A 14,909-nucleotide genomic window follows, 5' to 3' on the forward strand; every position below is an offset into this window, starting at 1 on the left:
ATTAAAAGATGTATAAACAATTTACAATTTTAAAGTACTCATAATTCACTTTAAAATTGAAATATAACAAAAAGCTGATGAGATGCCCTAGGTAGTATTCTTACCTTTAAAATTTTTAAGATGCCAATTCACTTTAATTTTAAATTTAATGGGGCTAAACGTGATCTGCTGAGTGTAAAATTTGGTATGTCGTACATATGGAAGACGGAGACTACATATGTGGGTGCGACGTCCTCTTAATACTAATGTATATTATGTTTGTGGATTAACTATACTAAACATTTTTTTATGTATATGCTTTTAGCTTTATGTTTGTAGCTATGAAAGAAGGTTCACACATACATATCGATCGAATTGACATGGATGGAAGTATTCAGTCTCTAGTACATATGGTGGAGTATGGATTGACAGGAGATGAAATTGCTTTACATTTTGATATGATTACAAGACTGTTGTATTTTACTGACTATAAAAATGGCATTATTGATAGTGTCAGCGAAGATGGTGAATATAATATAAATCATAATTCATACAAATTATTTAACTATTAACAATTTATGAGATGAAAAAAAAACCTTTTTATTCATTAATTACGTTTATTATGTTAGGAACGGATAGAAGAATTATAAAAAAAGCAGGATTTGTAAGAGATATTGTTTCAATTGGTTATGACATTGTTTGGGTATCTGAAGGTTCGAAAATTTTAAACTGGATTGATAACGTTGATGAAGACCGAGCATCTAGAGCTCTTGATATAGGTAATTCATTCTATAAATCATTTTATTAGCATACACTAATTTTATAATTTTATGTATGTTATAGATAATTGGAAAACTGATTCAAATTTATATTTAACCGTAGCAAATGGAATTCACAAAAATATACAACACCCGTGTCAACAAAATAATGGTGGTTGTAGTCATATATGCCTTTTATCTGAGAAAGGAAAGGTACAATATTTATTTTTAAAACAATTTATTATAAATAATAGTATTTAAAAATTTTAATTTTATTGAAAAACAAAGGTTTGTGGTTGTCCACCTGGATTAGTTTTATCAAACAACAGCCTGAATTGTACATCACTAGGAGAGTGTAAATCTGATGAATATCGTTGTTACACTGGTGAATGTATTTCATCTCATTCCCGATGTGATTTTATAAAAGATTGTCCTCGTGGTGACGATGAAGACGTTGTTAAATGTTTGCATTACACACCAAACTCATGTCCACAATCTCAATTTTTATGTCATGATAAAACAAAGTGCTTGGATAAAAAACATATGTGTGATAGTATTAAAGACTGTAGTGATGGTTCAGATGAAATGGATTGTTTACACAAGCACACTTGTGATTCAAGTAATACATTTAGTGGAAATATAAGTCATACAAATAAACCAACACATTTAATAATATTTTTAGCTACAGAATATCAGTGTACATCTGGAGAGTGTATTCAGCGCATATTTTTATGTGATGGTAATCCCGACTGTATTAATGGACAAGACGAGTTAAATTGTCTGAACCAAAGTTGTAATAATATTACAGAATTTAGATGTAATTCTGGAAACTGTATACCTGCAACATGGGAATGCGATGGTGAGGTTGATTGTTTTGATGGTTCGGATGAACACTATTCATGTGGTAAGTTTTTTTTTTATTAAAAAAAAATTAGATTTTCAACTAATGCAATAATAAATATTTATAGCTACCAAAAAATGTAAAGATGATCAGTTTTCTTGCACCAATGGTCGATGTATATCACATAAATTCACTTGTAACGGTAAAGATGATTGTGGTGATAGTTCTGATGAAAATGGTTGTTCGTCAAATCATGCATACATGACAAAAAGAGTTTCAAAAGTATGTAATGAAAAAACAGAATTTGAATGTGAAAACACAATGGGACATTGTATACCGATCAAGGCTAGGTGCAACGGCACATCCGAGTGCAAACATTTAGAGGACGAATTGAATTGTGGATGTCAAAAATCTAATTTTTTCGAATGTCAGAATAAGCGTTGTGTGTTAAAAGATTGGTTATGTGATAAACATGATGATTGTGGCGATGGGTCAGATGAAAGTCAAAAGGCGTGTGATATGCTTTCTGAACATTTATCGAATTCAGTCGTTTCATCAAAAGACTGTGATGGATATTTATGTAAGAACCAAGAATGTATACCTCTAGATCAAGCTTGTAATAAGAAAATCAATTGTAAAGATGGTTCAGACGAAGGAGATCTTTGTGGTAATACATATATGTTATACTACATTGAGTGAATAACTCATTGATCAACACATTATTCGTTGACCATTAATTATGAATTGTGATATATATATTTTTTTTATAAAAGGTTTATCTTGTATACACATGGATTGTAGTCATACTTGTCAAGAAACTCCAAAAGGTGGGAAATGTACATGTTATCATGGCTATAAACTTGCACAAGATGGTATAACTTGCAGAGATATTAATGAATGTGAAGACGACAATTTATGTACTCAATATTGTACAAATTCAGATGGTTCATATAGCTGTAGTTGTTTAAATTCTGATTACATTTTGCGTGCAGATAAAAGTTCCTGTAAAGCAATTGGCAAGTATTTGGTTCCATTATTGTAAATTATATAAAACATATATAGTCTAGAGTTAAATAATATTAATGTTAATTGATTTTTAGGACCCACAATGGATTTAGTTTATTCGAGTGTTGATGAAATAAGAAGTACTTCAGGAGATATTAAGGAATCAAAATTAATTTTTTCGATGCCTGGAATGACAATATCGAGCCTTGATATAGATATTAGAAGAAATCTTATTTATTGGACATCAAGTAATTAAAACATATTTTTACCAACAATTTTTTTCTATAAATATCAATAAAATACTTTTATTGTTGTAAAACTCTTGAAAATTTGATACATGGTTTTTATTAGTAGCAATAATAGCAATTGGGATATATTAAAGATCCATATGCACAATTTTTTTTTATAAGTATTTAAAGATCAAATGTTGACAAAATTTATCAAAATTTCAAAAATTATCAAATTATTTTGTTGTTAAAAAATTATAAATTTATAATTTAAAACAAGGATTCTCATAAATCGTTTAAACTGTAATGAAAAAGCTAAGACATATATTAACAGAGTTCTTTATTGAAAATAGAAACAAAATGTGATAATTGATAAGTATTTAAGTATTACTTTTTACGTGCACAAGTGTATTAAGTACAATCTTTTTTAAAATTTTTTTTTAGATTTGTCTGTAGTTGAACAGTCATTAATCCTTGATTAAGATCCCTACACGCTGCAGCGGTGGTGGTGAATTGCTGCAGGACATATTTCACTGCAAACCGCGGCGGTAAAGCCAACACAATAGAATTTAACGCCACTGCTGCAGTGTCTGGGGACCTTTACTCATTATATGTTAAGGAAAATATAACACAAATTCCATGATAGGCAGTTACATTATTTTTTTATAACAGTTCAAACTTTAAAATTGTACTCCTGAACAATTACAAAACTGTCACTGACAACATGTGTGTGCTATGCTATCGTTTAATAATAAATGATTAAGAGGACGTTACAGTGTCATTTGTTGTCTTCGTCTTAAAAGTGTGTAACATAACAAATTTTACGCTCAGCAGAACACGATTATCTCCGTTAGTTTAAAAAATTAGAGCGTATTGAATGAGAGCTCTTATAAAATTTAAAGGTAAGATTACTATCTAGACAATGACATAGGCTTTTTATTATATTTTAATTTTAAAGCGAGTTATGAGTATTTTAAGATGTACAAACAATTTTATAAGAGCTCAATTTGCTCTAATTTTTAAACAAATGGAGAATATCAGCTTAAATTTTGCTATGTTACGCGCTTGTTAGATGGAGACAACAGATGTCACTGTAACGTCCCCTTAAGGCTGTAAGATTTTTAAAAAAAATGGGAAAAATAGAAATGTCGCACATCATTTTGAGTATAGCTCATCATTGAGTAAGTCACTGTAATGTATGTATTAAATTTGGATTTTATGTTAAATAATTGCATATCAAAACATTTCTGAGCAAAGGCAGTCTATATTACTAAATATATTTTATGATTTACGAGTATTTTCGTATATAAAGTATTTTTGAATACTGTAGGTTGAGTTAATTTTGACCAAAAACATAGTGTTTTATAATGTCTTTATGTGTATAAAACATAATAATATATGTTAAAAGTGTCAAGTACCCACGAAAAATATTTTTAAATTTATTACAACAAAATAACTAAAATTGTTATACATCGTGTAAATATTAAACTTTGTTCAAATCAAAAAACAAAAAATGTTTAATATTTTATAATTGGTGTGTACGATCTATGAAAAAACCTTGTATCAAACTTTCAAGTATTTTGACTTGCAACATTTTTTTTCTACATTTAAAAATTGAAAAAATTAAATTGTAAATGTCAAATTTCTATATTTTGCTGTCAAAATAGTTTTTAATTTTTATTATCAATCGAAAATGTGTAAATTTCAAATATCCAGTTATACCAAAAAACAAAAGTAGGTAAGTGGATGTCGCTCTGCTGTACAGTAGATTACAAGTGGGTCACTGTAATGGATGGTGTTAAATTTAAATTTAATGATATAATATCATTATATAACAAAAACAATTCTGAACGAAAACGATCAGTCAGCTTATGATATTACCAAGTATATTATTTTGATAATATTATTGTGAATAAACTATAAAGTAATTTATATAATATAACCTATTTACCTGATGCCTTGTTTTAAATTTTCAATCCTTAGCTATAAAAGTTGAACATTTAATACATTTTTAACTACAAAAATAATAATTAAATTTTGTCAAAATTCAAACTTTAATTGGAAACAGAAAATGTTCCTAAACAGTTTAAAACAAATCAAAATATTTTGAAAAATGTATGGTGTATAGAAAATGCAAATATAAACGACTAGTGAAAATTTCATGTATAATATACGTTCATTTGTTTTAGAGTTAAACAAAAAACCAAAATCGATTTTGTGGAAAATCGATTTTGAATAAAAATTTCCGTTTTTCCATAATTTTTATGTTTTTGTTCCCGGCGCTTTTGAAAACTTTTGGGAATTTTAAATGTTGACCTCCCTAATACACCAACAATATTCACTTTCCCATCAAACATGATATTGAAATTGAAAATTGAAGCATTATTTCGACTACTTATCGTGTACACAGACACAAAAAAAACACACACATCATTGTAAAATCAATACATTCTTTGTTTCTCTCAGAATCTTAAATCAATTTTGTCTAAAATTACATTTTCTATAAATTCCTTTATTTCGTTTTTTGTTTTAGTTATTTTGAAATGTAATAGAAATTTATGAATTTTTTTACATTTTGATCCCTCCCCCCTCCACAATGAATCTAGATCCAATTTGCTACTAGAAACTACACTCAAAGTTGAATATCAATGCATTATTACTGCCCCCATAAGGTGATGAAAAAATAGATAGATAGAAAAAAATAACACACTAGCATTGTCAATGTAAAATCAATACATTCATCGCTCCACTCAGAATTTAAAACAATAAGGATACAACAACAAAAAAATCAAACAAATGTAGTGAATATATTTTCAATTGATGTAAAAAGTGTTATGTTATGTTACCTATTTTATTTTTATACATTATATTAATGAAAAATTAAAAAACTTAATAAACTACCATGTATTACCTACCTATATTGAATAGAATTCCTGAAATTAATATTATTTTTTAAAGTTTAAAATTTAATTAAAATTTATTTTTAGAACAAGCTGGTGTTCTTATTTGTATGGATATGCAACAACAGCATAAATTTTACATGACAGATTTGTTACACCCAACTTTAGTTCGTATTGATTGGTTAACAGAAAACGTTTACTTTGTACAAAATTTTAAAGATATTGTTGTATGTTATTTAAATGCTAAACGTTGTGCCACTATATACAGTGCAAACATCCATACAACAATTATGGCTTTTGAAATTGATCCTCGTTCCGGGTAATTTAAACACTTTTAAATCAAAAAGTATAAAATTATTTACTTACAATTGAAATGTATAGAGTGATGTTCTGGTCGGAAACCATATGGGCAGTATTTTCAACACCAACAACTATTATTAGGAAATCTGATTGCAGTGGATACAATGTAAAAACTATAATCCATCAAGGGTTACAGTATGTTACTGATTTAGCTATAGATCCAATCAAACATATGGTCTATTGGGTCGATCAAGTTAATTCAACAATCGAGAGGTCTAATTACGACGGAACTAAAATAACTGTGTTGGTCAATTCGATAGAAGTGAGAAAGTTTACTACTCAATTGTTGAATTACTTTTGTTTACTATGAGTTTTATAAAATGAAACAATTTTTATAAACTAGCATTTGCCAGAGAAAATATCATTGTACGAAGACAAACTGTTTTGGACCAACCATGAAACCGGGTTGTCTATATTTAAATGTAAAGTTCTCGGTTCTGAAAATGTCCACTGTGAGTCTGTTCCTGTTCAAGTGTTTGCTACCATCGAGACATTCACGATAAGTCAACAGGCCAAACAAAGAAATGGTATAATGATATTAATAAATAATAACAATTTGTCCAATACTAATTTAGGGTAGCATGGTTATATTTATAAACAATACAATAATAGTTAACACACTTAAAATGGATGTTTGGGGATAGAAAATGCCAATTAAATCGTCTTAAAGGAGTACATAACACAAAAAATTAGTTGTTTAATTTGAAAAAATGTTCAATTCTAAAAATAATGGTATAGATTTTAGATTTCTACTCACATTATTCAATAAGTTATGAGCAATTGAAAAAAGACACATTACGTCATTGCGCCTGGCTCATCGTAATTGCCTATCTTATACATGTAAAAGATCCTCGCTTCATATAACAATTTACCATTCCTAAAAATTTTATTCTTAAATTTTATTTACATATAAATGTGTGGTTTTATGTGTTTAAGACGATGCTAGCATCAGAATTTCAATATAACGTTTTCGTTTTTAAATATTAAAAATCTTAAAAGAGATATTTAAATTTTTATTTTATATTGAAATGGTCATGACGCGCCATTTAAAAGAAATATCACTTAAAAGATTTATTAATATTTAAAAACTAAACATTATATTGAATTTCTGATACTTTTATCGTCTTAAACACATAAAATCACACATTTATAAATAAACTAAATTTCAAAAATAAAATTTTTTGATTGGTAAATTATCCTTTGAAGCGAGGAACGTATAAGATAGGCGATTACAATGAGCTGGGCCCAATGATGTCACGCGACTATTATAAATTTCTTAAAATCTCTTAAAGTAATCATTTTTTACATAGGATTTTCACCAATTCATTTAATATAGACATAGCAACAATAATTTAACATTTTGTGTTGTGTGCTCCTTTAAAGGCAAATAAAAATAAAACATTCCAACATTTATTAATATTATAAAAGTATGGAACATTAAAAACTAAATAAAACTTTTGATAGAAAAATAAAGAAAATACACCAAACTACTCTTACACATCCGGACATAATAATATGTTAATAGTAAATTGGGTTCTTTTCTGTAAGACTGCTTGTATCCTCTCAATCGTGAGGTACATCACCGGTTACAGCTGGTTAGCATATTGTTTTTCATTAATGTCTGTTTTTATTTTATCATTTTTGATAAATATTATAATATCGTCCCCGTTCATGCAAAACACACCAAGTCCAAAAACACGAATCAGCTTTTGCAATTTTTTCAAACTTTAAATGTATACCATATGTAACCAAATTTTTTTCTTTCTTTTTTTAATTGAGTTTCCCTTAAGGGAAGTAGCTGTTTATGAGTAGTAGTAAATAATATGACACTGTGAAATTTATAGTTCTTATTATTGTTAAAATACAAATTTCTAAGTCGATTTTTGGACTTAGTGTACTTTGCATGAACGGGGACGATATGTATCTTATTGTATATCATAGAGAAACCAATATATCAAAATAATTTAAGTTGTATTTGTTGTCATTATTAACGATAATTTAATTTGAAAAGAGATGTTCTATGCCAGGGATTCTCAAACTTTTATAAACACTGTACCCTTTAGAGGTAACTGTACCCATTAAGATTAAGTTATTAAATACTAATATACAAAAAATTTTAAAAACTATAAGCATTTATTTTCAAAGAAATTAGTGAGATGGGTGAGCTTGTTTCTGTTGGCACAGTTTATCAATATTGGGTTCTAATTTAATTAAATACAATCTTAAATCATCTTCAACATTTAATTTATTTCTATATTTACATTTAACATAAGTTAAACTTGAAAAACCTCTTTCACATAAATAAGTGATGGAAAATCCAACAAGAAATTTGACAGCAGTGCTAGAAAGTTCTTTTTGTTCCTCTCCAACAATAACACACATTTGAGGTAACAACGCAACATTTTATATCCGAGTGTAGACGCACCACGCGCATGACACCGTCGCGCTTTTATAATTATATATTCTACTGTATCCTACTCTACTTGGTATAACGATAGCCACGCTTACACAATCAATGACGAATGAAATGGTTAGATACACCATACGGTATCGTTTCAATTTAAAATTCACAAATGTTACCTTGGATTTTAGAATTTTTTTTCTCTATTTTAATTTAAAGGTTTGATGGCCAGACTTGTACCCCTTAAAAAATTTGGAGTACTCCCAAGGGGGGTACGCATACCACAGTTTGAGAAACACTGTTCTATGCTAACAACAAATAAAAATCCATAATTTTCATAAATCAAACTATTGTATATATAAAATTATTTTTTTAGGATCAAATGTTTGCATTGATGTCGATTGCGATTTTATTTGTACTTCTGGATCAAAAGGACCGATGTGTGTTTGTGGAGATGGATCTCAAGTCGAGCCAGGCAATATTTGTGATGTAATACTATACTTAAGTTTTTTGTGTTACATTTAAGTACTGTTATATGTGACTAATCATGATTTTTCATAATTTAAATTTTTCAGGATGCTGGTCATAGAAAATTGCCTGTTTTTAAAGACTTAGATTACAAAAAAAATATGATTTCAATCTATATTTCTATATTTTTAATTGTAATGTTGTTATTAGCGATGTTATATTATTTTCTATTCTATTCCAAAAATAAATCTTTGAATCAACTAGTATCTAGGTAAAACTAAGTCATATTTTACTATTTTTAGTATCTGTATTATATTAGAATATTTTAATTGATTATTTTATAGATTATTTCATCGGCCATTAACAACTGTCATCCAAGTAATTGACCAGAAAGAAGATGAAATAAATTCAAGATATAATGTTTATGAGAATCCTATGAACGAAGTAATTATTAACAATATTATATAAATTTAAAATTATTGATTGCAATTTAATATGGGTGGAACAATAAGTAAATTCGATGAGACTCAGTTAGTAAAAAAAAAACAATACAAATTGGAGAAATTTTGAGCGATCGTTTCTTAAATCTGAATTTTTTACATTCCTATGTTTGACTGATAAAGATTAAGAGGACGTCATAACCACAGTATGAAAACACTCATAATATCATTAAAAAACCAAAGAGAGAACACAGTTCTTACATTTAAGTTTGATAATTGGTCAATTCACTCTAATATTTAAGCTAACAACACAATTGTAACTCCTAGAATTACATTTTGATATGTTATGCGTTAGTAAGACAGAGATAACACATGCAGGCACAATGTCCTCTTAATACATTTGGAATTACCCTTTTTTAGCTCTATTAATGCACAGTGAGTAGTGTTTAATTGTTTGTATATATATTACTAAAACTTAATTTTAAATCAGATGTATAAACTATTTTCCTTAGATTAAAATATATAATATATATTACTTAAACAAATTTTTCCATCATTTTATCAGCGTTTACTATTGTGTTCTTTTTTTAATAGAGTACATACTATTATAATATATGTATACGAAAAAGTCGTCTTAATAACAATATATTACAATAATATTTTTATTACATTTGAGATAAAAATAATTATCATTAACAAATCAATAATTTATTTAAAAGTAAAAATGTATGTTATTTAATTATTCTTTATTTCAGGATGGGTTAATAAAAGACCATGCTTGTGGAAGTGAAATCGTCTTGAACTATGATAGTGCACGTTACGTTAATGCTAACTGCTCAGAACCTCCACTTAACTCGTTTTCAGAGTACGACGAGAACGAGAAAAAAAAACTTATTATGGTTTTATAAGCATCATAAAATTATAAACTTTGTTAAGGATGAATATTTATTTGTTAATTTTTATTTTTATAAATACAATTTTATTTTATTTTTATAATATCAATATGCACATTGCACATAGATATAAATTATTACTGAAATTTATAATTCTGTATACCTAAATGATTATTTTTTTTAGTTTGTTAACTTTTACAATAGTTCCTTATTTTTAATTTGTTTAATTCAAAGTTACCCGGTATATATATATTATTATAATAATAAATAAAAGTTACATTAAATTAGTGTGATTGTGTCAATATATCAAAAGCTAACACTTAATATAATTCAATGTATATTCAAAAGATCTGCGTGTGTAATGAAATTAAATATATTTTAGATATATATACATTTATTATTTAGTATTTTGTGTAACCTACAAATGATCTTTTTATATTACTCTTTCCCTATGAATTATGATATAGGCATCCTTAGGCGTAGATTGTTCATCGAATTGGGCGCTAAAAGATTCGAATCGGTGGCAATAGTACTTAAGCTGTGTAAAACGCTCAACTCGGCCCCAATAATTCTCTAAAAAAAATTGTATACAATTGAAAATTTTTTATTTTCTGCATTAACAAATTAAAAATTAAAATTACACTGTACACTTGTAGCGCAATAGTCTGTAATTTTAAATAAAAAAAAAATATATTAATTACTGATTAGAACAAAAATGATTTCAAAAAAGTGACTGACCAAAATTCCTGACAAAACTGGATGAATTTGTTTTGACGGATTTTGAGTTTTAAAATGTAGCCCCTTATGACATATTTTATGATACGGAATTTAAATATATTTAAAAATACTAAAATAAACCAAATTTTTGTTTAGATTGGTCAAATCTACATTAGTTTTAACTTTTGACAAAACCAACTGGAGCCCCCTTACGTAAATGAAAAAATTTATTAAAAACTCGCAGTCTAACATTTATAAATAATATAAGAAACAATTTTATTTATGATATAATTTAAATATAACTTTTACCTGAAAGATTAAAACTTAATTTTAAACAATACTGTTTATTGTTATTACTTAAACTAAAAGTATTTAAGAATATAAACAAAACCTGCTAACAAAATATCTAGTCATAAGTAACAATTCCCCCCCCCCCCCCCCAATTATTGTAACCAAATTGTAAGCCAAAAATTAAAAAGACACTAACAAAATTATGTATAAAGCTAATGGCCTATATCGCCGAAGCTACACAAAGATCAATAAAAAAAAAAAAAAAAAAACCTTGCTGTTGAGGCATTTTAATACAAACTAATAATCATTGAACTAGCTATGTATTTATGATTAACATGTTGATGACTTTTTTGTTCATCTGAAAACTGAAATAATAAGGTTTCAAACAATTTTAAATTCCCTAATTATTATAATTATTTAATATCTAAAAAAACTAAGAATGTGAAATTGAAAATTTATTTTCAAAGGCGGGTGCATACATTTCACATACAATTTTTAGCTTTTGTAGGATTTTAAATTCTGTATTATAATATTTTAATATATTTTTTTTGAAATTTAATTTCAAAACAGACGTAAGAAAAAATTGTTTTCATAAAAATAATATATTTAAAATAATGATGCCTTTGTTTGTATATTTTTCATTATGAGGCCCTAAAAATATTTCCCGGGAGGCCAAAAATTGCCTCTCTGTCCATGCATAAACCTATGCCCTAATGTTCATGTCATGGGAATTGCCCAAATATTACTCCTTAAAACATGATACGCTAAAAATTAATACCTATGTCCAGGGTTGTTGTGTTTAAAACGAATAAAACATGTGTTTAGAACAGTGTAAAATCCAAGTGAATATTATGGTATTTTGGTTAATTATAAATAATAGATAATAATAGATATCCTACAGAAAAAAAGTTAAATTATTAAATAATTATTTCTATTGTACCATCCTACATTTTAATTTTTTTTATAATTTTATTGTCTAAATTACCAAATTTTAAATATTTTTACTTTATAGTTAATATATACATGTCCAGATAAAACATCTATTTAAATTTTAAAATACATTTAAAATATTTTTAAGATTTGAAATAAGTAATAAATAAAAAGTGAAACCTATACATAGTACACGGCATATTGGATTAATATATGTAATAATTACATATTAAATTCAAATTAAGTTATTTCAAATATACTGTTTACAATTCAATCAGTTTATTTTATTCAAAACATCGTTCTATACAGAAAAAAAAACAGTTTAAAACAAAAAATACACTTTCTTATTGCTTTTTATTTTCAAACAAAAAAATACATCAACTCTGCCTATTTCACGAATGGATCTTCGCACTATTGCAGGAAAGAACTTTTTGATCCGTATGTAAAATTTTCCATATTGGCCCCTTTTCTGAAACTACATTTTCAATATAATAATATTATACTATATTTAGAAGGACGGCCACAGTGGGTAATCGGTCAAAATGTCCTAATTTAAAAATATACGCAAACATTTAAAAAAACAGAAGTTTGTATCTCCACAGAATACTCCTTAAGTAATATCTAAAACAAGTCTAATGAATTTTAAAATATGGTCTATACCTAAGTTTATTTAATAATTACAAAAATCAGATTTTGAATACTCGGCCGTTATTGGAGAAGAAAATCGAGTGATTGTGCTCGATCAATCACTCTGTATATACATAGTCGTGCAGTGTACACGAATAATATCACTGTCTTGAGGGTTATACTGCGGGCAGCGACTGCGGATCGTATCGGATTATTAGTATTAATTATTAAATGTACCTACACCTTCGCCGTGAGCGATTGGAATATGGGGCGGTTTACTGGTTTATGGCGCCGGAGAATCGGCAGGTGGTCGTAAACTGCAGTATAAAACGCGTTTGACCATTAGGTTGTATGCTTCTTTGTGTATTATCTCAGGTAGGTATTCACCTTCGTGCTATCCATACGGCGTTCAAAGGTTATTTCTTTTCAAACACTCGAGTGTGAGGTTAGGTCATCCCCATCGATAAATTCCGAGAACGCCGCCGCCGGATTCGAGATCCACGATACACCGATCGTAAAATCCCTATTTAAAAATATGGTATATAACTAAGTTTATTTAATCATTCAAAAAATTGGATTTTAATAACTAGGCCGTTATCGAAGATGAAAATTGATTGATCGTGTTCGGTTATTATAATCACTCTGTGTATACATTACCTTGGTGGATATCGAAGGACTGGAGGAGGCTTAATCTCCCAAAAGTTCGTCAAGCCCCCGCTCGCATTGTTGTTAATAATGTTAGCCCCCTATGAAATTTAAATAGATTTCCGTCTATGTAATACATATAGCAGCCATGGAGTGTAGGTACACGAATAATGTCATCATTTTGACGGTTACACTGCAGATCGAATCGTATTATTCTTACATACTCATCGTGGGGGATCGGATTGTAGGGTGGTTTTTGACGTCGGCGAGTCGGTAGGTGGCCTCAAACTGCAGTACAAAACGTTTTATACATATGTAATATGCGGTGCATACCTACTAGTTGCCTCCCAAAATATACGAATTGCCTCCCATCCTTATCGTAAATAAAAAGGTTAATATACACTATAGTTGCCTCCGATGGCCAGGTAGTTCATAATTATATACGAGTTGCCTCCCAAGAATTTTTACAATAGTTGCCTCACATAGATTCAGAATTAAGTAGTGGTTCACAGTGCCGTGCCTAGCATAATCAGCGCCCGGTGCCAAGTATCATTTCTAGCACCCCCGCCCCTTCTACCAAATATTTTTATAGTTATAAAAATATTAGGTACATAACATTAGGGGAGAGCCGGATCAAAATCGTCAGATTTACCTTATTTTTCACATTGAACATTTTTGTTGACATGTACAATTTACAAACATTTCTAAAGATGATATGTAAACAGGGAGAGAGCCCTTTTTGAATATATTTTATGTATAATATTGACAAATGCAGTAGTATTAATAATTATTATACATTTTACTTGAACTCGGAAAGCTGTATACATAATATAATAGTTATAACTTATAAGTATTAAATAGTATAAACATGTTTTTAAAATACGTGATAATGTTTGGTGTAGATAGTATTTAAGTTAATATGTTAATCAAAATAAAAATTCGCAACATTGAGTTAATTTTTTTTATTTAGGTTATAACAAATGTATATAACCTTAATTCTTAGTATTATATTATTAAACTTTTGAATGGATAATAAGTAAATGGTTTTAATAAAATACTATGATAATTTAGTTTTTAAAATATAATAAGTACTTGAATGGCTTTTGATACATTTATTTTTCGAGATTTGATCGATGCGAAGTTTTCAATAACATCATAAAAATTGATAGTTTGTATCATTTTATTTTCTATTGACATTATAGTAATATTCGATAATCTTTCTTGAGTCATGATTTAACGGATATATATTTTGATTAGTTTACTGAATGATCTTCCCCAGATGCAACAGTTACAGGAAATGTAAGTAATATTCTGTAAGCGATAACTAAATTTGGATACACTGAGCTTATTTTTATGCCATATAATATGTTTAAATAAGTTGCCATTTTTAAATTAGGTATTTAGGTATAATTGCTTCTCCTTGATAC

At 27.8% G+C, this 14,909-nt stretch overlaps 1 protein-coding gene across 3 annotated transcripts in view; it reads left to right on the forward strand.

Moving 5' to 3' along the window:
* Positions 1-10,344, forward strand: part of LOC100163453 (vitellogenin receptor) — a 22,891-nt gene extending 12,547 nt beyond the window's left edge. For all 3 annotated transcript variants that reach the window (XM_016802324.2, XM_029488622.1, XM_016802325.2), the window contains 15 exons: positions 305-504; positions 609-758; positions 823-950; positions 1,026-1,356; positions 1,420-1,641; positions 1,706-2,245; positions 2,352-2,594; positions 2,679-2,831; positions 5,798-6,029; positions 6,092-6,332; positions 6,414-6,597; positions 8,848-8,960; positions 9,047-9,210; positions 9,284-9,383; positions 10,135-10,344. In XM_016802324.2, the coding sequence (XP_016657813.1) occupies positions 305-504; positions 609-758; positions 823-950; positions 1,026-1,356; positions 1,420-1,641; positions 1,706-2,245; positions 2,352-2,594; positions 2,679-2,831; positions 5,798-6,029; positions 6,092-6,332; positions 6,414-6,597; positions 8,848-8,960; positions 9,047-9,210; positions 9,284-9,383; positions 10,135-10,287 (3,154 nt within the window). In that variant the 3' untranslated portion in view covers positions 10,288-10,344. The remainder of the gene's footprint in view (positions 1-304; positions 505-608; positions 759-822; positions 951-1,025; positions 1,357-1,419; positions 1,642-1,705; positions 2,246-2,351; positions 2,595-2,678; positions 2,832-5,797; positions 6,030-6,091; positions 6,333-6,413; positions 6,598-8,847; positions 8,961-9,046; positions 9,211-9,283; positions 9,384-10,134) is intronic.
* Positions 10,345-14,909: the final 4,565 nt, after the last annotated feature.

Source organism: Acyrthosiphon pisum, chromosome A1 (genome assembly GCF_005508785.2).
Source record: "Acyrthosiphon pisum isolate AL4f chromosome A1, pea_aphid_22Mar2018_4r6ur, whole genome shotgun sequence".
NCBI lineage: Eukaryota > Metazoa > Arthropoda > Insecta > Hemiptera > Aphididae > Acyrthosiphon > Acyrthosiphon pisum.